Below are 22,805 nucleotides of genomic sequence, written 5' to 3'. Positions count from 1 at the left end.
CTCTGCGGTCGCTCCCTCCTCTCCTCTCCTCTCCACCTCTCCCCATTACACTCCCCGGGCTCTGGCCGCACAGCCCTCTTGGAGCAGAGGCAGAATGGGAATAGCTTTTTGGCAGGTGTCCCCCCGCCCCGGGGCCTGCTGGAAGACAGGCATGGCGTTTGGAGGGGTGTGACGTGGGACACACACCAGAGCAAGCTTATTTGTGACTGTTTCCACTTGGGGAAAAATTGTCCATCACTTCTGTGAGTTTAAAAATGTAAGCAGTTACTAGGCTGATAGGTTAAGAAGAATCTCTTGTTCTCGTGGTTTCGCGTTGATAGTAAGCATGAATAGATATCCTATGTTACATTGCCTGCCTTCTGCGCTGGGGCAGGCTGCACTCTCCTTCCCAATAGGAGGACCCGCAGCCTGGACTCTGATGTTGAGAGGCTGTTCTCCCCCAACCCGCTCCCACCCTTCCCTTCCTCCTGGCCCCTCAGTTCCTATGTTAGAAAAGCCCCTGCCCACCCCCACAACCGCCAGCTCACCCGTGCTTAGGTAGATAGTGCCACATTCTAAGACTCATGCATCACTGCCTTTCTCTGTTGCACAGGTTGCAGAGAGAGAGAGAGAGAGAGAGAGAGAGAGAGAGAGAGAGGCGGCCTGCACGCCTCTTCCCCCCTCCCCTTCTCTTTCTCCGGCTCTAGATCCCCATGCCTGTCCCGCTCTGCCCTCTCCCAGCCTCCCCCCAGTCCCAGACCCGTCACTGGTTGTGGACGTCCTCCCTGCGGACAATCTTGTAGATGATCCAGTAGAACATGTTGAAGATGAGGAAGGCCATGGGGAAGCCGATGCGGGATATTTTGTCGATCTTCTTGGCCCTCTGGATGAAGAGTTTCCGCATCTCCTCGGGGGACTTGGAGGGCGCAGGAGGGGGGTTGGTGGTGTTGTTGTTGTTGGCGCCCTTGACCGAGATGCCATCCTTGGCCTGCAGACAGGCCGGGCCCATCCCGTAGGCAGAGAAGTTGAAGCGGCCTTCTCCAGCCTCATCCTCCTGGAACAGGTTCAACATGGGGCTCTACTTAAAATAAGACAGAGGCTGGGCACCCTCCCTGCAAGGCACTCCCCTGGGGGCCACGCCAGGCCCCGCTGGCTCTCCCTGCTGCCCTGCACCTCCATTCCAGGCTCCCGAAGGCTGTTGGCTGGCTGGGGAGTCATGCCTTATAGAGGGCGCCGCTCGCTTGCCCAAACAGACGCAAACCAGGGGATGGGAAGGTGGTGCCGGTCTGGAGACCTGTGCTCCAGGGTCGGCTCTTGTTACCTTCTGGCTGTGCAGCCTTAGGCAAGTCTTCTGGGAGTCTCGGGTTTATTTTATTTCATTTTTAGCTGTAGGTGAGGGTAAGAGTCATCCCACTATCTCAGAAGGTTCCTTGCCCATCAGAGGTTATCAGTGAGCACATACTCTGACTGCTGCTCTGTTAGAAATCCAGGGTGTAGTTTGGAGAGATCCCCTGCTTTGCTTCTGTTGCCTCCTTGCCCTCCTCCCCCACCAACTGCCCCAGTTAATGCCTTCCTGTGTGTGGGTTCAGGGGAGGGGGCGGATGCTCAAGGAGGGAGCAAGAGTTGTGGGCTTCATGTCCATTTCTCAAGCCAGGGAGGCCACAGCTTCTTCCTCCCTCCATGTCATGTTCCCATGTCCCTGGTGGCTGTGACCGCAGACCTGCTTCTGGACTTGCATCAAGGCATCGTTCTAGGCCCTTCATTGTTTGGCTCCAACTTACCTGGACAGGCTTCTCTCCCGCCCACCTTACACTTTGCTCCCCTGCCAGTTAGGGGGCCCTTTCCGAGTCATCCCTCCACACCTGCTCCCTGCCTGGTGCTCCCTACTGAGGTGCCCATTGCCCTGCCCCCTTCCCCGCCCCCTCCCAGCCCGAGCCACCCTTGCCCGGAGCAGAATCCTGGAGGCCCTATTATTGTCTGCTTTCTTGTGCAGCTTTGTGTTCCTTCCCCGTGAGCTCTCAGGGGCCCTGAGGGCCTCTGCTGAGGTCTGAATTCTGTGGGTGTGGCTCTGGGGAAGTTTTATCAGCTCAAGTTGCCCTTCTAGACAGTGGGAGCTTTCAGAGGAGCAGGCCTGTCTCCTGCTTGTCCCCGTGCAGACTGGGCCAACTGAGACACTGGGGCCTCTCCAGTTAGACTCTTGCCACCCTACTTGGGCCTCCATCTGGGCTTGCAGTGACTTTCGGCCTCGCCCTCTTCCTGCTTCCAGGCTGCTCCGACCCCAGCCCTCCTGGGCTGTTATAACATTGATCTTATTGGGCACCTTTTGCCTAGAACTTTTAAATAAGCTAACACTGACTTTGGGATAATTAAAAGGCTTACATGGTAGACAAGGCCTTAGATAACCTGGACCCTGTGTGCCTCTCTGGTCTCATCTGGTGCCATTGTCCACCTGCCATTCTGTGCTCTGGTCCCCTGACACAGTTCCATGTATTCAAAAGTGCCATGTGCCCTCTCTTCGACTCTGGGCCCCTGTTCAAGCTGCTGTCTGCTGGGAGCATACTCTTAACTCCAGCTCTGCTTCTAGCTCCTTCCCTTTCACTGAACTAATTCTTACTCAGAAGCCTTCCCTGAGCCCAGTGGTGGGCTAGGTATCCCTGCTATGTACTCCATGAGGCCCCTGTACAGCCACCCCCAACCCCCACCAAAGCTCTTAACACGTTGTATTCCTTGACTAATGTCTGCCTCTCTGATTAGACCATAAGCCCCATGAATACAGAGGTAAAGTCTAGCATATTCATTGACCCCCCAACAGTAAGTGAACATATGACCAGGGCAAGATCACCATAAGCCCAGAAAGGGAGAAATGAGAAGGATAAGGTCAGCAAGCTGAGTCAGACTGCTGTTTGCCATTAATAGTCTGCCCTTGCTGTAGGGTGCGGTGTTTGACAATGGTTTTTTCGCTGGGCTCTAGTTAGATAGGAGGAAGCACCAAATTAATTTCCTGTATATTGGCTTGGCCAAAAAGTCTGTTATATTTTTTCCATAAAATAAAAGACACATTTTTCATTTTCACCAGCAACTTTGTTGATTTGGTTATTTTGAGTCTGTCGGCTCTCTCCCGCTACGGGCCTCTAGTGGGCGGAGGCCAGGGCTGCTGCTGAACACCCGCCAATGCACGAGACAGCCCCACAGCAGAGACTCATTTGGCCACAATGTCCATAGTGCCAAGAAGCTTCACAAACCATTTTTGAGATGTTCTATCAGTCACAGCACCTTCTCCATCCACTGCACTAATCTTTTTATTTTTTGCATTTTTACCTTTCTTGAAATAATATAGCATAATATGCTGAAAATGTTGCGTATATTCTTCCTTCTTCAGTATTAAAATGGCTGCACAAAAATTCACCAGTTTTGACAAATTTTTAAAGAAATGCACACAGATATGACAGCTGTCACAATACAATCTAACAAAGTTGTTTTGAATGAAGTGAAAGACAAATACGCACTACTAGAGCCATCGTATAGAAAAACATAACATTTCTTTGGCCAACCCAATAATTTTGGGCAAATTATTCTCTGCCCCATCTGCTGAACATGGGAGTGGAAGGAGTGGGTGGAGGTGTGTGAACTGGAGGCCCTGTCTGGTTAGAGGTTTATCCATTTTACTTTGTTGCCAGGAGAAGGAAGGGAGAGTCTCTAGTCACGACACAACAAAGTCTTACTATTCCTATGCCAACCAGCAGGTGGCAGGAAATGAGTGCCCAGCAGCTTCTGGAGCTGCTTGGGTAAGAGGCTGGGGAAATCCCACCATACTCTCTCAAACCCAGGGAGGCTAGGATTGTGCCTGCCCCGTCCAGCTCACAGAGGTTTCCTAATACTCTGACTAATGAGGCCCGCCAGGAATTCGAGAACCAGATGCTTTCCGCCCAACAAATGAGGTAGCTTGGGAGGATGATGGGAGTTGAGGAGCCTGGCTGGGATCTCAGGCTCTGAGAAGTTCAGGCACATAGTTGATTCCTCTCCACTCACCACCTGGGGCTTAAAATCCCCTCTACACACTTCCTGCTCCAGGGAGGTTTCTGCAGCGTGAGCTTGCGCACCGCCCATGTACAAGCCACACCAGGGGGGCTAACTCCAGTGGAAGCTCTTTACGGAGGGTCCAGTTCTGCACCCTTGTAGTTCCTAACTTTTGCACCAAGTTCAGAGCTCTTAGGCACAAGGTCAGACTAATTCGAACACCCACAAGGGACCAGGCAGGAGAAATGTGGGTGAAGCAGTGAGCTGGGCTGAAAAACCTCTCCAGTTAGAGGGGGCTGGGGTAAGCTGGAGGCCGCATCCCCCACCGAAGGCATTTCCAGTGCACCAGTACCACCTAGGGTGTGCGTCTGCTGGGACGGGAGTCTGCGGTTTTTGGAGTGACGTTAGAAGTATGATTTTTAAATGCTGGCACCTTATCCCAGACTTTTAAGACACTGCTGGTGAAATTAATGATATTTCTATGTTGAATTTGACCTTCAGGCTACTAGTTGTTTGACCTCCACCTTATTATAGTTCTTATTTAAGATCCAGTGAGTGCAGGAGTATTTTTATCTGCTTCGGTATGGAAACACTGATGGGCAGATAGCACCTGATGCCGCATGGCCCGTGTTGGGAGAAGAGCCGTGGGTCCTTGAGCACCCGTGCCCTGTCCCCCCGCCCCCCCACCCCTGCCTTTGCCTTCAGGGCCTCTGTGGTCCTCGTGGCTGGCTCCTCCTCCTGCCAGTCCTTTGCCCGGGAGGAGTGGCCGGGATGCTCTCCCAGGGCCCTTCCAGCACTCGCAAGCTGCGAGAGAGAGCGAGCAGGGAACTGCGCAGCGGATCTGATCAAAGCTGGCTAGTAGCCTTAGCCACACTTTACCTGGCCAGAGTGAGAAAGTCTGTTTTCCTTTAGTGTGTAACACTGGTAGGGATTTGGCAAGGGAGGAGGCAGCCTTTGGAAGTACCGCAGGTCCACCACCTCACACATCTGCAAGGGGCTCCATTCACATTTTAGCCTGTGCAAGTAGCGCCCCCTGGAGTTGTACAACACACAATCTAGTGGTCTGCTATTAATACTCTTTTAGCAGAAAGCCACTAGCCCATGGGAAAAAGGAAAAATAAAAGTAAGTCCCAGAGATAATTGCGTTTGGATTTACTTCCTTACTTGGATTTTTTTGGGAGTCAGAGGCTAGAGGTCCAATGGAGAATAATGGAAGGACTAAAACTAGGGGTCATTTAAGCAGCGCTTGCTGGCTTGCTACACTCAAGAGAGTGTCCTCTTCCAATGCAGGTTATATCTTAACTCCCTTGGGCATCTTCTGTCTTGGAATGTCAGCCTTCTGCCTGTGGTAAACTGTTAGAAGTTAATTAAATCAGATTGCTAATGTTTTAGAAACACCAATGGGGATATATGCCTATGTAGCCATTTTGCTCCCTGGCACTTGTGGCAGGAACAAAACTTAAAGCTACTTTGGCACCCGTTTTAACCCTCACCGCAGCCCCCCTTATGCCTGTGTTAGTCCATGTTATGGAAGGAAGAGGCTAGTTTGAAGTCCCATGCCACACAGAGCTAAAGAGGCAGGGTCCTTTGTCATAGCGCAGAGCCTTTTGGTGTAGCAGCACGAAATAGGTCAATTGGAAGCATGTGGGGCCTTGGTGTGTGGCAGGTGTGCGGTGTGGCCTGACAGGTCACAGCATAAGGGTTCTTGGTTGTTCTAATCTGTTGTTGGAAAAACTTTCGGGCAGGCTCTCGGCCTGAATCTCGGTTCCTTAATTTGTCTGTCCCTTTGTCTATGTGTTCTACAAATGCCTATTACATGTTCACTACGCATCAGGCATTGTGTTAGACATTAGGACTGTACCACTGAACAAGAGTAGACAGGGTCTCTGTCCTTATGGAAGTTATAACTCAGTGAAAGAGATGGACATTAAACAATCACATCACTGACCGTGTCGTTATAAATCAAGATACATGTTCAGAAGGAAAGCCACCGGTTTTAATGAGAACACGGCCTTTGCCAGCACACAGCGTCTTTGTGCACAGTAGAGAAAGGCGTGCCCGGCTGAGGCCTGTGCATCGGAAGCCTTTCCTCTGGCTGGCACAGTCCATGCCGGGGCATGGCTTAGAGAGGACCGCCTCGTTGACTGGGGGCCCTGGTGGTACACAACCTGCGCAGCCATACTCGATGGCCTCGAAAAGGGACCTCAGTACGGGCCCTGGGCCTTGCCTGAGGTGTCAGGGAGAGATGGCCCAGCCGAGGACTGGGAAATGAGCAGGCTGAGCCCTAGCAGAGCGCCCTGGAGGAGCAGTCCAGGAGCAGAGAGCAAGCTACCTAAACACCCGTGTGTGTATTTGGAGAACTGGGCAAAAAGCTAGTGTGGCTGGTGCTCAGAGAGCATGAGAGACAGTGAGGCTGGAGAGATGAGCAGGTTCTCTGATCCCCTGGGGAAGTGGTTACGGATTCGGGTGTGGAGTCAGTTCGCTCGCACAGGCTGCATGCTCCCCAGTGGCATTTGCTGGCTGGACCACTACCCCTGAGGTAGTTAAAAGAGGTTAGTGATTTTTCAGAGAAAATATTCCTCTAGCCGATCTCTCAGTGAGAGAATGCACTCTGGGTGGGGGGATATTACTTGATGCTCCTGTCTTGGTGGTAGGAAGCAAAGGCCTGGAAAGTGGACATTTTACTCTAACACCTCACCTTTGTGATGCAATTCCCCTCTGGAACCAAGCCTTCTGAAATAACGCAGCCTTCCAGAAAACACCAATAAACATCCCTCGGCCTGCCAGGCCTTGGGTTTTTACCTGGTTACTATCTCGGCCCCATCAGCATTTGCTCCACCAGCTCTGTCTTCTAGTGTAACCTGACGATTCCTGCAGTGTTAGCACGGCTGAAAGAGTGGCTGCCTGTAGACCCAGTCAGGGCATTATTTATGGGAGAGGAAGCTGGGACTTCTACGACCTTAATTCCTATTTCATGCCTGCCTTACCCACGGAGAAGGATGGTCCAGTGAAACAACTATTACAAGACAAGGCTGCCTGCTGAGAGCACTTCTGTTTACCACCAGCTGTCCCTCCTTGGGCAGGGACCCAAAGGCCTACCTTGTGGTGTCTTCGCTTCCTCCGGAACCGGAGCAGCTCTTTGTGCTGCCGAGACACAAAGTTGACAGCGGCGTACTCGAGCAAGGCGGAGAACACGAAGAGCAGGCACACCGCCATCCAAATGTCAATGGCTTTCACGTAGGACACCTGGGGTGGGGTGGGGGGAAGAGCACAGGGCAGTGAGGGCGGAAGAGAGAGAAACACTGGCTATGGTGGAACGGAACTCCCCTCCTCCCCCACAGCTGCCCCTCCTCAGCGGGGGTGTTGGGGGGAGGGTACGGAGAAAGTGGAAGAAAACTGCAGCAAGGAGACTGGAGAGAATATTGAGGGAAGGAGAGTGCGGTGCCTAGAAAAGCACTGAAGAGGGGAGGATGGGGTGTCCAGCATTATTATTTGGGGGAACAGAAGGGCGTGTTGAATCTGAGGAACAGGATGCCGCATCTAATTACAAAGTGGAGAATGTCAGTGAGAACTGGGGAGTAAGAACTTCAGAAGCCGTCTCCTCCATTACAGCGACAAGGGAACCAGCAGAAATGGTCAGGACAAACTTTTTTCAGAACGCTGGTAACTAGCCAAAAACCAACAACAATCCTGTGAGCATTTATCTAAGACAGACAGCCAACTCTCAGTAAGCACAGCAAGCTTTGTAGTATCTTAGAAAACAGCTTCATTGAGATATAACTCACATACTATATGATCCACATGTGTAAAGTGTACAATTGAGTGATTTTTGTACATTCACAGATCATGGACCACTGTCATCTAAGTCAATTTTAGAATTTTTATCACCTGAAAAAAAACTTAGTATCTTTTAGTTATTGTCTCCCTATTGCCCCAATTCCCCTACCCCTGGTCCTAAGTAACTAGTAATCTACTTTCTGTCTCTGTAAATTTACCTGTTAGGGACAATTCATATGAATGGGAGAATAAGCATGTGGTCATTTATGGCTGATTTCTTTCACTTAGCACAGTATTTTCAAGATTTATCCGCATTGTAGCTTGTATCTGTATTTCATTTTTTTAATGGCCAAACAATATGCCATTGTATGTATATACCATTTTTCATTCCATTCATCAGTTGATGGGCATTTGGATTATTTCTACCTTTTGGCTATTATGAATAATGCTGCTACAAATATTTGTGTCCAGGTTTTTGTGTAGACATATTTTCATTTCCCTTCGGGCTTTGTGGTGTTTTAAGTTGCCCTATTTCTCTCCTCCCTCCCCCAGTTCCATGCTAGCCTTGAAAACCAACAGCTTGCAAGCTCCATGAAAACCAGCATTGTGGCAGCCACTGACGGGACAGAAAAGAGTTGGAGCTTCTTCAAAGCATCATTCCCAGAGAGTTGTCATTATTTGACCTAACCTGTAGTTCACTGAAAGATTGCAGTCACAAACCAGGCTCTCTTGTCTTGACCTGATTTGTTGCTGGTCCAGTGCGAGCATCCTTTTCCTTAGAGACATTTGTTAAAAACAGTGACAATTATCAAACATCTGGTCAGTCTGAGGCAGTTGGTAAGAGCTGAGGCAAACCATAGGTTGATCAAAAGCTTAAAAGGAAGAGCTAGGAAATGAGAGATCCATGGGGGGCTTGAGAAAGCTCTGATATGTTTCTGGAAATCTGTGTGCTTGCTTAGGCCTTGTGCTTGCTTAGGAAGACCAGAGAAAGCCCTTAGTGCTCAACTCTGGCTAGCCTTGATGCACTGAGCAAGCTGGAAGTGGAGGCTAAGGGAAGTTATAAACTACCCAGCTGAAGTTGTGTCCTAATATACAGAGCTCCTAGGCAAAGTTTGGGGGGTGGTTTATAGGTTCAGGACATTCAAGGAAAACCTGTTTAATTTTTAGCTAACCACCAAACTTAGCTAAACTTAGCAGAGGTTTCAAGTGTCTCTGCTTCCACTGCTAAGAAAGAATATGGACATTCCAGAATTAGTTTATAAAAGTTACTAAACAAACAACAACAGTGACAACAAATCATGAGGGATTTCTAGAGGTGGCACATTAAATTCTGTAAAATGTGCAATTTTCAACAAAAAATTATATTCAAAGAAACAAGAAATGGCCTTGCAATGGGCTGAATGTTTGTGCCCTTCCCAACCCCCCAATTTATATATTGAAAACCTAATTCCAATGTGATGGTATTTGGAGGTGGGGGCTTTGAGGAGCGATTATGTCATGAAGAGTAGTCTCCTCATGAATGGAATTAGTGCCTTAGAAGAAGAGGCCAGAGAGCTAGCTAGCTCTCCTTCCACTATATGATGATACAATAGTAAGTTGGCAGTTTGCAACTGGCAGAGGGTCCTCATCAGAACCTGACTATGCCAGAACCCTGACATCAGACTTCCAGGCCCCAGAACTGTGAGAAATAAATTCCTGTTGTTTATGAGTTGTCCAGTCTTTGGTACTTTGTTAAAGCAGCCCAAATTGCCTATGACTGGCCCATTCATAGGAAAAAAAAAAGCAGCCAAAAGGCTTCCCTGAGGAAACCCAGATGTTGGACTTAATGGATAAAGACTTTAAATCAGTTATTTTAAATATGATCAAAGAACTAAAGGAAACCATGTCTAAACAACTAAAGAAAAGTATAAGAACAAAGTCTTGTCAAGTAGAGCATAAGAGAGAAATTATTAAAAAAAAGAACTAGGTAGAAATTCTGGAGCTGAAAAGTAAAATAAGTAAAAGTTCCACTGGAGAGGATCAACATATTTGGGCAGACAGAAGACAGAATCAGTGAACTTGGAAAAGAAATAGTGAAGTTCAGGTTATCCTGTCTGAGGAACAGAATAAAGAAAAATGAACAGAGCCTCAGAGACCTATGGGGAACCATCAGGTGCACTAAAATATATTTAAAGCAGGGGTCCCCAACCTGGCCACAGACAGGTCCTGGTCTAGGCCTGTTAGGAACTTGGCTGCACAGCAGGAGGTGAACTTGAATGTAATGCACTTGAATCATCCTGAAACCCCAGTCCGTGGAAAAATTGTCTTCCATGAAAACGGTCCCTGATGCCAAAAATGTTGGGGACTGCTGGTTTAAAGAATGGGGTGGAGGGGAGAGAGAGGAAAAAAATATTTAAAGAAATAATAGCCAAAATTTTCCCCAAATTTGATGAAAAACACCACACATCTAAGAAGCTTATTGAATTCCAAGCGAGGAAAGCTCAAAGAAATCCACACCTAGACAGATCATGATCAAACTGTCAGGAACCAAAGACACAGAGCTTTGAAAGAAGCAAGGGAGAAGCAACTCATCACATACAAGGGCTCATCAATAAAAAAAAACAACAGCTGATTTCTTGTAGAAACTATGAGGTCTAGAAGGCAGATGAAATGAAAGATGGCCTAAATAAATGGGACTACATCCCATGTTCATGGATTGGAAGACTTAATAATGTTAAGATGGCAATATTCACCAAATTCATCTAGAGACTCAATGCATTTTTATTCAAAATTCCTTTTTTGTTGTTGCAGGAGTTGATAAGCTTATCTTAAAATTCATATTCATGTTTATATGGAAATGCAAGAACCCAGAATTGCTAAAACAATCTTCAAAAAGAACAGAGTGAGAGGACCCACACTTCTTAATTTCAAAACTACTTCAAAGCTACGACAATCGACAGTGTGGTACTAGCATAAGGATAAACATATAGATCAATGGAATAGAACTGAGAGTTCAGAAATAAACCCATCTACAGTCAGTTATTTTTGATAAGGATGTAAATTCAGTGGAGGGAAAGAACAGACTTAACCAGTGGTGCTGGAACATGTGGATATTTACATGGGAAAGAGTTACATCCCTGCCTCATACAACCTATAAAAATAAAAATGCATCAAAATCTAGATTAAACCATAAAATGCAGGTATAAACATTTGTGACCTTAGGTTACACATTAGTTTCTTAAATATGATACCCAAAGCACAAACAGCTAAAAAAAAAAAAAAAAAAAAAAAAGAAGAATTTGACTTCACTGTAATTTAAAAACTTTTGTGTATAAAGGACACTGTGAATCAAGTGAAAAAAACAACCCACAGAATTAGGAGAAAATATTTGTAAATCTTATATCTGATAAGGGTTTAAAATTCATGATGCATAAATAACTATGACAACTCTGCAATACAAAGAGAAATACCCCAATTAAAAAGTGGGCAAAGGATTTGAATAGACATTTCTCCAGGGAAGACATAAAAATGGTCAATAAGCACATGAAAAGAATGTTCAACATTATTAGTCATTAGGAAAATGCAAATCAAAACCACAGTAAGATACCACCTTGTATCAACTAAAATGCCTATAATCAAAAAGGCATTAATAACAAGCATTGGAGAGGATGTGGAAAAATTGGAACTCTGGTTGGATTATAAAATGGTGTAGCCACTTTGGAAAATAGTTTGGCAGTTCCTCAAAAAGTTAAGCATATATTAACTATTCATCTCCAAGTTGTGTGTGTGTGTGTGTGTGTGTGTGTGTGTGTGTGTGTAACCAATAACATGTTCACACAGTATACACATACGTTCATATCATTATTTATAAGAGCCAAAAGTAGAAATAACCCAAATGTCTACCAACTGAGGAATAGATAAACAAAATGTGATATATTTATATAGTGGAATATTATTCAGCTGTAAAAAGGAGTGAACAACAGATACTTGCTACAACATGAATGAACCTTGAAAACATTACGCTAAATGAAACAAGTCGGTCAAAAAAAGTACATGTATTATATGATTCCATTTATTTGAGATGTCCAGAATAGGTAAATTCATGGAGATGAAAAGTACATTAGTGGTTGCCAGAAGCTGGGGAATGGGGAATAACTGGTGATAAGTAGGGGGTGATGAAAAATTGATGGTAGTGAGCATATACAACTTTGCAAATATATTAACTGCCACTGAATTATATGCTTTAAAAAAAAAAGTGAATGGGGAAGACTATGAGCTTGAGTGTTAATTGCAAATGGAGCCAAACAGTGAGTCTAGTGTTAACAATGAGTGGAGCAGACATTTTTTTGATAATTCAGAAATTTTAAATAAAGCTTTTATATTAGATGAAATTATGGCATTATTTCTAATTCAATCATAATTATTCAGTTAATGTTAATTTTTTAGATGTGATAATATCATTGTGATCCGTATTCTTTATTGTCATGATGTCTGTAGCTTTCAAATGCTTGAGCAACAATTGTTTCTGCCTACCTACTTACCCGCCTACCTATCTGTATATAGAGAAACAGAGATAAAGTAAATGAGGCAAAATGATAACAATTGGAATCCAGGTGAAGGGTATTATGGTATTGATTGTGTATTATTTCAGGTTTTCTGTAACACAGCAGGATATGAAGTGTGGCATTAATTGGACGTTGTGCGGCATGTTGCATGTGGCGTAAGGCTGGAGGATGCAGAGTCTGGAGTCTGGCATTAACAGCAGAGCCGAATGGTGCATCACGCATTGAGTGAATAAACAAGATGTGTCTGCAATGACAGTAGGTGAGGTAGGCAAAGGCAGCGCCTAGCATTAGAAGGAGCAGAGTGGAAGGAGGCACCCAGCATTCACAGTGTAGGGGGCAGAATGCTGGATCTCCAGTGTGGGTGAATGGAGGAGTATGACATGTTTGGCATTAATAGTAAATGAAGCCGAACATTATGTCTCATGTTAAAAGTGAATTAAGCAGAAGGCGAGGTCTAATGTTAACAGTGAAAGGAATGGGATGGTACATTTCTCTGAGGGTGACTGGAGGAGAATTAGCGTCTGCTGTCAGTAATGAATGAAGTGGGAGGCCATGTCTGGGGTTAGGGGAATGGAACAGAATGATGCGTGTCTAGCACGGAATGAATGAAACAGAATGTGTATCTGGCATTACTAGTAAGCGGAGTGAAATGTGGTGTCTAGGCTTAAGAGTGAATGGAGCAGCTTCTGGCTTACAAGTTGATGGTGAATGTAATGGCATGTGGTGTTTAACATTAGAAATACAAGAATCAGCTTGAGGTATGTGCAGCAAAGGGTTAACATGACAGGCATGAGGCTGCTATCTTATGAAGGACCTGCATGCAAGGCTGGTGCTTGGATGACACCTGGGAACTTGGATTGCGGGGGCGGTGTTCCCACTTTCCCTAAGTGATGAGCGTGCCTGGACTGCTGGTACACACAACATGGTTTATGCTGAACATCTGCGTTCCTTCTGGGAGTTTGGAGTTCTGGTATGTGCCAGGCACCCAGCACCCAGCACCCAGTAAAACCTTTGATACTGAACCTTAAATGAATCTCAAGACAATTTCTCTTTCCGTCTTTCTGGGCAGAAACATCTCCAACTTGTGCTGCCTTTTGTTGCTGGGGTTAGAGGGTGCTCTATGAGGTCCCTCATGGGAGGGAGAGAGGGAGGAAGGGAGCGAGCAGGCCTGCCCTTGCATTCCTCCAGCCCCTGCATGTGTCTAAACTTTCCCTTGTCATCTAGCTGTGTATCTTGAATATATCACTGCAAGAAGTCTTAGCCGTGAGCACAACTGTATGCTGAGACTGTGAGTTCTATCAAATCTCTGAATGTGGGGGTGGTCTTGGAGACTCCCAGCACAAAGTATCTCCCATTAATAGTGATGGGAGTGGAATGTTGTAAGTGGCACTAAAAATGAATGGAGGAGTTGATTGTTAATAGTAATTGAAGCAGAATGTGTGTTTACTGTTGGTAGAGAATGGGGCAAAACCTGTCTGGTGACTATTTCCTTCATTTTTTCTTTTTCTCATCTTTTATTTTTCTTTTTTCTTTCTTTCTTTCTTTCTTTTTTTTTTGTTTGTACTGAACATAATGTTAAACCTGGAGGAAAGATTTGTTGGGTTGGAGTGCTGGATCCTGCCAAGTGTGGCAGATGAAGAAATAGCAGCCAATTCCTCGTGCTCTCCTGTCTCAGGCACGGAAGGGAGATGGGCGTCCTCCGTACCTGTCCAGGTGTCCTGTGCTCTTGGGCAGCGGGACTCACCTTGGGCAGGGATGCTCGGGAGCCAGAGCTCTGGGTGGTCATGGTGAGCACGGTGGTGATGCCCAGGCCCACGCGGGCAGGCGCAGCGTCCATGTTGATCCAGAAGGAAATCCACGAGAGGATGACAATGAGCAGGCTGGGAATGTACATCTGGATCAGGTAGTAGCCCATCTGTCGCTCCAGGTGGAACCGGGCCTCAATGCAGGTGAATTTACCTGAAAGACATTATAGCAAGAAGGCAAAGTAGCCTAGTGGGTAGGAACAAGGGTTTAGAGCAAAAATCTCGGCTGGAGTCCTGGTTCAGTCCGACACTAGCTGTGTCCTTAGGCAAATGTTTGAATCTCTCTGTGCCTAACTTGTCTTGTCTATGGTAAATTGGGGAGAATGGTGATGACGATAAAAAAAAAAGTAATGACACCCACCTCATATGTTTACTCATTTGGTTACTATGGTTACTGTGATGAGAGAATGAGATGGTGCCTACAAAGAACTTTGCACGTCCTCAGACATCATTACTGCTCAGGAAAGCCAGTTGCCATCATCCTCATTGTCACTATTTTGTTGCAGAGTGGGCCTACGTGGGCCATTCTCTCCTCTTATGCCACTTTTCTTCCCCAAACATGACTTGATCCTGTTCCTTCGCTTTGTAAAACCTTTCTTTCCTTCCTTCTCTCCTTATACAAGACGGTCCCCTTTTCCTGCAGGGAAAGTTTAAACTCTTTATTCCGCCCTTTGCAATGGAGCGCTACCTGTTTTCCTTCCCATTTCCCTTCTTTTGTGGACCTAATTGCCACCACCTGCGCTCCATCCCTTGCCTGGAGCATGGTTCACACTTGACCCTGCCAAACCTCTGCCTGGAAGGCCCTCATTCCTCCCACAACCAAAGAAAACCCGCTCCTCCTCCACGGGGGTTTCAATATGAAGCCCCCCCAGCACAACGCCTTTTCCCGCGTGTGTTCCTTCACTCTGAGGCAGCGAGCTGAGCCAGAGAGTGGTGGTTCCCTGCTCCCCCGGGAGCTGACCGTCTAGTGGACCTTTTCCAAGGTTGCTGCTCACTGACCTTCAGTGGCACCTCCCAGCTTCCTCCTGCTGAGGTCTAACATGAGCACTCTGTGCGCCTGGGCCCTATCAGAAATGCCATTTCCTCTGTGATGGAGACAGCTAGATGTCCTCTCAATAGCAGCTCTTCCTTCTGCCCGAGGAATCGGGTCCATTTTGAGTTAGGTACACGGCTTCCTGGAACGAAGACTTACTGCCTCTCCCAGCTTCCTGTGTAATGAGCTGTGGCCGGAGCTTAAGTTACTTGCCCCAGGACTCACAGGAAGAAAGTGCCAGAGCCACTTTTTGGTTTCAAAAATATTTTCTTAACCACTAGTCCTCAATATGTAGCTGTGTCCAACGTGAGTCCCTCCTGGGACCTGTTGGAGCAATGACGGAGTGGGTGTCTGAAATGCTCTGTGGCCCCGGTTGCGGGGGCCGGAGAACGGTGGCCCCTCGCACCTACCTGTGTTGTAATGCTTGGTGCAGTATCTCAAGTCCTTCTCCTCCTTCAGGATGAACTGGGGCAGAGTTAGCCCATCTGCCACCTGCACGGCTCCCTGCTCCTGCCACTCGAAGATGAGGTCATTCATGGTGTATCCAACTGGGATGGGATCAGAAGAAGGAGCAGTCACCGCCCAGAAGCACTTACGTGAGACGTTTCAGGGTTGGTGAGGGTTAGAGACAGAGAGGCATCGGGCACTTGGTGGAACTCATGAGACCATGTTGCTTCCCCCTCTCGAAAAAATGAGGTTAAATCTGGTTTAATTGTTGACACTTCCCCCACTGCCCTCCCCTCTCTTCCCACCGCTCCCAGTGTCCTACCTTAGCTTGTCCCGTTGCCCCCTTCCCCTCACCTCCATGGTCAAGTTCAGTGGACGCCTATTTGTGCCTGCGCACCACCCTTGCAAGCTCCCTCTTCTGCTCACAGCAGCCTTCCCTCAGGGGAGTGACTCTGCGGAATGGTACTGCAGTGGGACTATCATTTGGGGGCCAAAGTGTGAGATGGTCACTCAGTGGGACCCATCAGGCTCTCTGCCCCAGGACTTTGACTCTTGAGTGGAGTCAGGGAAGGTTTCACAGTTGGCTGGTGCTGATCCCCGTCAGGGGTGGTGCTCCAAGGGGCCCACTGGTTAGCTGCCGCCGCCCAAATGCTCTGCCCTGGCCTCTGTGCTTTCGGTTTCCCCTGCAAATCCATGTGGAACCTCCGTGTCCTTCTATATCATTATATATATATACTTTTAAGATTTTATTATTTTTAGAGAGACAGGGAGGAGAAAGAGAGGGAGAGAAACATCAATGTGTGGTTGACTCTCATGCACCCCCAACTGGGGACCTGGCCCACAACCCAGGCATGTGCCCTGACTGGGAATTGAACCAGCGACCCTTTGGTTCACAGGCCAGCACTCAGTCCACTGAGCCACAGTAGCCAAGGCATAATTATGTTTTTAAAATTAGATTGCTCTCGGGGTTCACCGTCAAAGAATCCAGCTACCTGCCCTGTCTATTAACATCCGGGTTCACTGGTTGCCCACAGAGCCTTCTCCAATACTGTCTCTCCCAGTCAGAAGGAAGCCGCCTTCTGCCCTGACGCCACCATGTTTGGTGCTTGTAACAGCCCGCGTCCCGCTGGCCGCCCTCCTTTAGCCAGTCATCTATCTGCCCTGTGGGACCCAGCATTCCTGTGCGCTCAAGGACCCTGACTTATTCAAGCGATTTCTTCCTCATTCCTGGAGAGTGTGCTCACAGGGACGTGGACCAGCGCCTCTTGGGGAAAGCTGCCAGCTCCAGGGTGGGGCTCGCTCACTGTAAGTGGGGTTATGTTTCCGCTGCGTTGTCTGAGAGCCAGGCCCCTCCTCTGATATTTTGAGCTATTATAGGAATCTCCTGGGGTCCTAGCCGATAGGAGCGGCTGGGTGGGGATTTCTGCCAGCCCTGTGGGTACAGCGGGGTCTGGTTCTTTCTGGAGGCCTCAGGGAAGGGACTCACAGCTTTCCAGTTGCATGATACACGTCTGGACGTCCATGGGGAAATTCTTCAGGTCCATGGGGCAGGCCAGGGTCAGGGTGATTCTAGGAAGAGAAGGGAGTCAAATGAGGCAGGGCCCACAGACCAGGGAAGCTGGGCCTCCATTTTAGTTGCTACCAGAAACCAGTTCACTAGGGAAGGTCAAGGGGTCAAGGAGGTCAGGGAAGGTTGTTTTTTGAAACAATGTATGTATATTTCTACACTTCAGATATGTAAATAGAGGCTCAGAGAGATAAAGAAGGTTGCCAAAGGTCATGCAGAGTCAGGGGAACTTCTGTGAGTCTTTGGAGTCTGCCTGGCGTCTGGAGGCCTGCTTTAGCATGGCGCCCAAAGCTCTGGGGGCCGGGGGCTCCGCCCACCCCTGCTCTTCTGCGGAGACCTCAGGGATGAATTTTCGGTTGAGCAGCACTGGGCCTCAGGCATTCGCAGGGCTCTGGCAGCAGGTGCTGTGAGTGGTGCTTGGCCGCCTCCCCTTGTACCCTAGGCGCATCAGGAGTTACTTCCAAAGGTCTCCTGCCTTCTGGGTGTCCAAACACAGGTGGCTCACATCTGTGGGCTCCTGCCAGGGCCAGCTGGGAAGCCGTGGGCACCCCAGGGCTCGCTGTTGACTTTGGGTTGTTCCGCCCTTGCAGAGGGCCACAGCCTCAGGCCCAGAGGAAGTCCCCTTGGCAGAGTGCGGGGCCAGCGCTCCGGCTGGGATACAAGGCTCCGGCTGGGAAGGCTTTGCCAACACCTGGGCACCTGCTGCAGGGACCGGAGAAGAAAGGCTCTTGGAGCCTTAGATCGGTCACGCCAACTCCCTCACTTGACAGGTGAGAAAACTGAGGCGCAGGGCAGGATGGCAGGGACTCGTGGAAGGTCCCACGGCAAGCTGGTGGCTGAGGCTGGATTTAAAACCATGTGTCCCAGCCTTGGGAAAGGCTGGCCGGCTTTCCAGCACCGCTGCCCCGAAAGGCACCGGCTTGGTGGCAATCTAGTGGCATTTAGTGCTGGCACGCTGGCTGTAGGTGGTGAGGCGCCGGGCCCAGGTGAACCTCCTCCCTCCAACTCACCCCCACAGCTTGGGATGTGGGTCCCTTCGGGCACCAAGCACAAGCAAGAGAGGGAAAGTGGCAAGGAGAGGGAGGGGAAGACAGGGGAGAAGAAGGGAGGGGGAAAGTGGATGCAGTTGATTTCTGAGGAGAAAATCTCCAAAGTGGGACAGCTGTCACACTGGGTTAATTTCCTGAAGTTGAAGTACCTTGGGAATATTGCTTTCTGCTGATTTGTCCTTCTGCCAGGCTGCTTGGGGGGCTCAGCTTCCCAGACACGGCACTAGCCTGGTGGCTGCGAAATCCAGCCAGGATGGTGCCCACCTTCCCCCCCCCCACCCAGCCCAGCCAGCCAGATGTGGCCTTCCAGTCTGCACGTGCCCTGGGCGGGGGCGCTCCCAGCCGAGGAAGGCGACTCTGCCTCTGCTTCCTCCCAGCCTGCTCGCCTGTGGAGCCTCCTTTCCCCACAGCGATTTCTCAGTTCCCTCTCCCGCCCGCCTGCTCTTCAGTCACGTCTGAGGATCAGGACCTGGGCAGCCCCTCCTACAGGCCTCGATGTTTAAAGCTCGTCTCCTAAGGGAAATAAATACAAAGATTTATTCCCCCAGCGGAGCTGAAGTGGGATGGGGAGTCAGTTAGGAACAGTGCTCCCCTTTAAACTCTTTCAGATAAAAATATCTCCATTCATTCATCAACTATTTGTTTATTGAATGCCGAGCTCCTGCTCTTCGAGGTTCTGAGCGGGCATCAGGTCAGCTGTGGGAGCGTTGGTAGATTACCTGAACTTTCCCATCCTCACTTGTCTGATCTGCAGTGGGGCCATCATAAAATCTACTTCATGGGGCCGTTAGGGGGGTTAGACATCCTGTATGTAAAGTACCCAGCCTGGTGAGTACATTCTCAGCGATTCTTTTTAAGAATCATGTGGACATTGGGCCTTTTCTTCCTGCCCTGGGGGAGAAGATTGGTAGTCAGGTGGGGAGGGGCGGCAGGAGGCTCTGAGCAGTGTCTGCAGGGAGCTGGGGACGGGGCTGGCTCCCTAGACTCAGTGCAAGGTACAGGGCAGGGGGGGCACCTCTGGAAGGGGCTCGGCTGCCCCACTGATGAGCCCGCAGTGCTTTCACTGGGCAGGCCCGGTTATGGTGACGTTGCCGGACCTTTTCTCCAAAAAAGGTTTTGTGGCTTTGCTCCTCCTATTTTTTTTTTAAAAAGGTGGTAAGAACATTTAGCATGAGATCAGCCTTGGCAACAAACACTGACGTGCACATGCAGCACTGTTAGCGGCCGGCGCTGTGTGGTCCAGCAGATCTGCGGAGCTGGTTCACCTCGCGTAACCGCGCGCTCCTGCTATTGGTCGTTGCCTGCAAATCCCCTTTCCTGTCTTGTCTTACTGAACTCTGGGTGAGCCTAGGGGCCTAACTTGAACCCCACCCTCTCCCCATGCTTCCTTGATCTCCCTGCTTGGAATTAACCACTTGCTCCTAGGACTTCCCACGATTTTATTCTCACTTGCTGAACATAAGTTTCAGAGTCGGTTCTGCCTATCTGGCAAAAGTGTCAGGTTGCCAGGGCCCATTCGCCTCTGTTTGACCCCCCTCTTAGTGTCTGCTCCCAGAAGGCAGCGGGGCAAGGCACTTCCTGAGGCTGGAGGGGACAGACCTCTGTGGCGCTCACCTGATGCTGTAGAGGACATTGCCATTCCGGGAGATCCTCAGCAGTTTGTTGTCCGTGGTGATCTCGTGGAAGTGGGCCCCCTTCTCGTTGGCAAAGAACAGGTCGGGCTTCCAGATGGAATCCAGCATGGATGGGTCCAGGTCCAGAGAGTCGTCTGGGTATTCATTGTAGGCCAGCCGGGGGTCGTTCCACTGTTGCCGCAGGAAGATGTTGACTCTGTAGTCCTGCAGCCAGGAGGCAGGGAGGTGGGGTCAATGTTGGGCCCCGGATGTCAACCCTCTGAGGCCCAGGTACTTTCAGCCATTGTCCCCCGAAGCCCCTCTGGAGGCTCTAATGAAAGTACAGTTGCAGCTTATGTGGGAGTAAGATGTAAAAGTCTGTGCACCAGGCAAAACCCATGGGAGTCGTGGTCAATCATCCTGGAACGTTCTCTAACTGCCCCATGAAGTATATTCAGCTCTTTTATAAAAAAAAGTATACTTTATTGATTATGCTATTACAGTTGTCCCATTTTTTCTCCCCTTTATTCCCCTCCACCCTGCACCCCCCCCAGCATCCCCCCACCTTAGTTCTTGTTTGTGGGTCGTACGCGTAAGTTCTTTGGCTTCTCCATTTCCTAGACTATTCTTAACCTCCCCCTGTCTATTTTGTACCTACAGTACATTCAACTCTGAACTGAGATTATTTAAACATTATTTTTTCTTTTGAGAAGTTAAAAAAATAAAAAGTTCAGGCTGATGTCATAAACACCTGTTTCACCCTGTTAACATTTTCACTCCGTGACCGCTGTTTTTCAGATGAGAATCCATTACAGATAAAGTTGGAGCCCCCCTTTTATCGTGACCCCCATCAGTGCGGCAGTTCTCAGGGCACTCAGGTGGGAGAGCTGCCAGCCTGGACAGACTGGAGGGACAAGAGGACAGACTAGAAGCTGATGCCTGGGCATTCAGACTATTTTGCCTAAAGAAGACAATTTCCGAGCAGTGAAGGAAGAGTGAGTAAAAACTCTATAGAATTCATTCTGGTCCTGGGGTTCCCACCACTGCTTCAATACCAGTCTTCTGTGACCTTCTCTATTGTACATTGATTTGGGTGGGAAGAATTAATACAGTAGATGTCGCGGAGTCACAGCTCACTGGATCCTAAACTCAGTGCTAAGTGAAGTGCTTTTGTGGGATGGCAGGGTGGTTACTCCACTGATAAAAAGAAGTCACAGATCAAACCAGCTAAGGGAGATGTTTGACTGAACTGAATGCAACAGATCCCTTTACTCTAGGGTTTCTCAGAAGTCAATTTAATATGCTAATAAATTGTGTGTCTCTCCAAGAGGGGACTAGAGTACGCAAGGCTTCCCTGATTTATTTTGGCCACAGAACTTTTTATTTTGTGCATGACGTGTGTCTTCTATAGAAGATAGGTTAGAAATTGCTGTCTTAGTCGAAACTCACCTCCCACCCCCCTTTTTTTCCAGTTGGAGAAACTTAAGTTCAGAGAGAACTGTGAGTGGCCCAGGGTCACTCTGGAGCAGGGCTGATTCTGGCACCCAGAGTCCTGACTTCTAGTGACGGGTTGTTCTGCTGTCCCTAGAGGACATGAGAGTCCATTTAGTTTCCATTTACAACCCAAGCAGCAGCTAATGGGATGGGAAGGCCTCCAAGGCCGGAAACTGGGTGATGAAGTTAAGACATAGTTGCAAAGGCAAGTTTTAAATTTTGTGAGAGAGGCATTATAAACCTGGGTTCCATGAATGTCATGGTACCGCAAGTAGAATTTAGGGTATATGTTTTCCCAGGAACAAAAACATAGCTCTCTCTGCTGGAGTCCCAAAAGAGTTTCGAGTTCTCAAAGACGAATAACCTCAGCTCAAACCCAACGTGAAATGTTCTCCTCCAGGAAACAAGCTCGACTCCGGGGCCCCTGCTGCTCTGGTTTCCCTGGAGGCGCTGTAAGTGAGATCACGCTGTATTTTCTTTGGGGTGCTGCTTCTAAATGCTAATCACTCTTGATCTGTCACCCGCAGGAGTGAACTAAAACAAATTACTCCCCCACCCCGCACCCCGCTGAAGTTCCTCCCACAGCCCAGCCAGGTTCTGTCTGCCTCCAGAAAAAGCAATAGCTTCCTAACTGGGGCCAAAGTATCTCATAGAAGGGTTGTGTAGTTTCACGGAAGCCTCTCCCTCCAGCCCCGTAGAAAATGGGCATCATCTTCTGAGTCCTGTGGTGGCGGCAGAACGTCAGGCCAGACCTGGACGTTGACTCTTCGTTGTTTTTTTGTTGTTGCTGTTGACAGTCATAGACAGCTTCCAATTTGGCCCCATCTATTCTGGGGGGTTAGGAACAGCTTTCTCCCTTGGATTTTATGGGAAGCGTGTGTGCGTGTGTGCATGTGTGTGTGTGGGACGAAGCACTGGGCGAGTCCTGTCAGAGTAAACAGACTGCGAATGGTTGGGCAGAAAAGGCCTTCCATCCCCGAACCCCAGCTGCACTTTTGATGTTCTTGCCAGCGCCATGTCAAGCCTGTTTATGCAACTGGAGGGAAGAAAAGAAAGTGGCATTTCTTAAAATGGTCTGTTAGATAGCCGGCGCTGTTCTGGATACTGTCACATATATTTAATCGTCACCAAAGCCCTGAAAGTTAGACATTTGGATTCCCATGGTAAGGGTAAGGAAACTGAGGCTTCGAAGGCTGGAGAAACTTGCCCAAGGCCCAGAGCTAGTAAGTGGCAGAGCTGAGAGGTGAATCCGCATCAGCCTGACCCTCAGGGAGCGAGCGCTTGTTCCTGATGCCCGTGGCCATGTGCTTGGGGAGCAGGTGCCGTGCCGAGGACGCTCTCATCCTCACAGCCCAGGTAACTTCTGCCTGCTCAGCTAGAGCCCCATCTCCTGCAGGAGCCCTGATGCCCTCAGGCTTCCCCATCTCTCCCTTTTCTAATCTCCTAGCAAAACGGAATCACCAGGAACATGTAACTTAGC

The 22,805-nt window shown here is 48.7% G+C and overlaps 1 protein-coding gene across 2 annotated transcripts in view; it reads right to left on the bottom strand.

Annotated features, from left to right (window-relative positions):
* Positions 1–742: 742 nt before the first annotated feature.
* Positions 743–22,805, bottom strand: part of GLRA1 (glycine receptor alpha 1) — a 70,011-nt gene continuing 47,948 nt past the window's right edge. Inside the window, exons 4-9 of one of the 2 annotated variants that reach the window (XM_054567909.1) lie at positions 19,833–20,056; positions 17,089–17,171; positions 15,566–15,703; positions 14,062–14,276; positions 7,096–7,242; positions 743–1,057 (exon numbers count right to left, since the gene is read on the bottom strand). In XM_054567909.1, the coding sequence (XP_054423884.1) occupies positions 743–1,057; positions 7,096–7,242; positions 14,062–14,276; positions 15,566–15,703; positions 17,089–17,171; positions 19,833–20,056 (1,122 nt within the window). The remainder of the gene's footprint in view (positions 1,058–7,095; positions 7,243–14,061; positions 14,277–15,565; positions 15,704–17,088; positions 17,172–19,832; positions 20,057–22,805) is intronic. The other variant, XM_054567911.1, reaches the window with a different exon arrangement.

The sequence above is a fragment of the Pteronotus mesoamericanus genome, unplaced genomic scaffold, assembly GCF_021234165.1.
Source record: "Pteronotus mesoamericanus isolate MK-2021 breed Mesoamerican mustached bat unplaced genomic scaffold, CSHL_Meso_final contig_2, whole genome shotgun sequence".
In the NCBI taxonomy this organism is placed as follows: Eukaryota; Metazoa; Chordata; class Mammalia; order Chiroptera; family Mormoopidae; genus Pteronotus; species Pteronotus mesoamericanus.
This window is presented reverse-complemented; position numbering and strand designations above follow the sequence as displayed.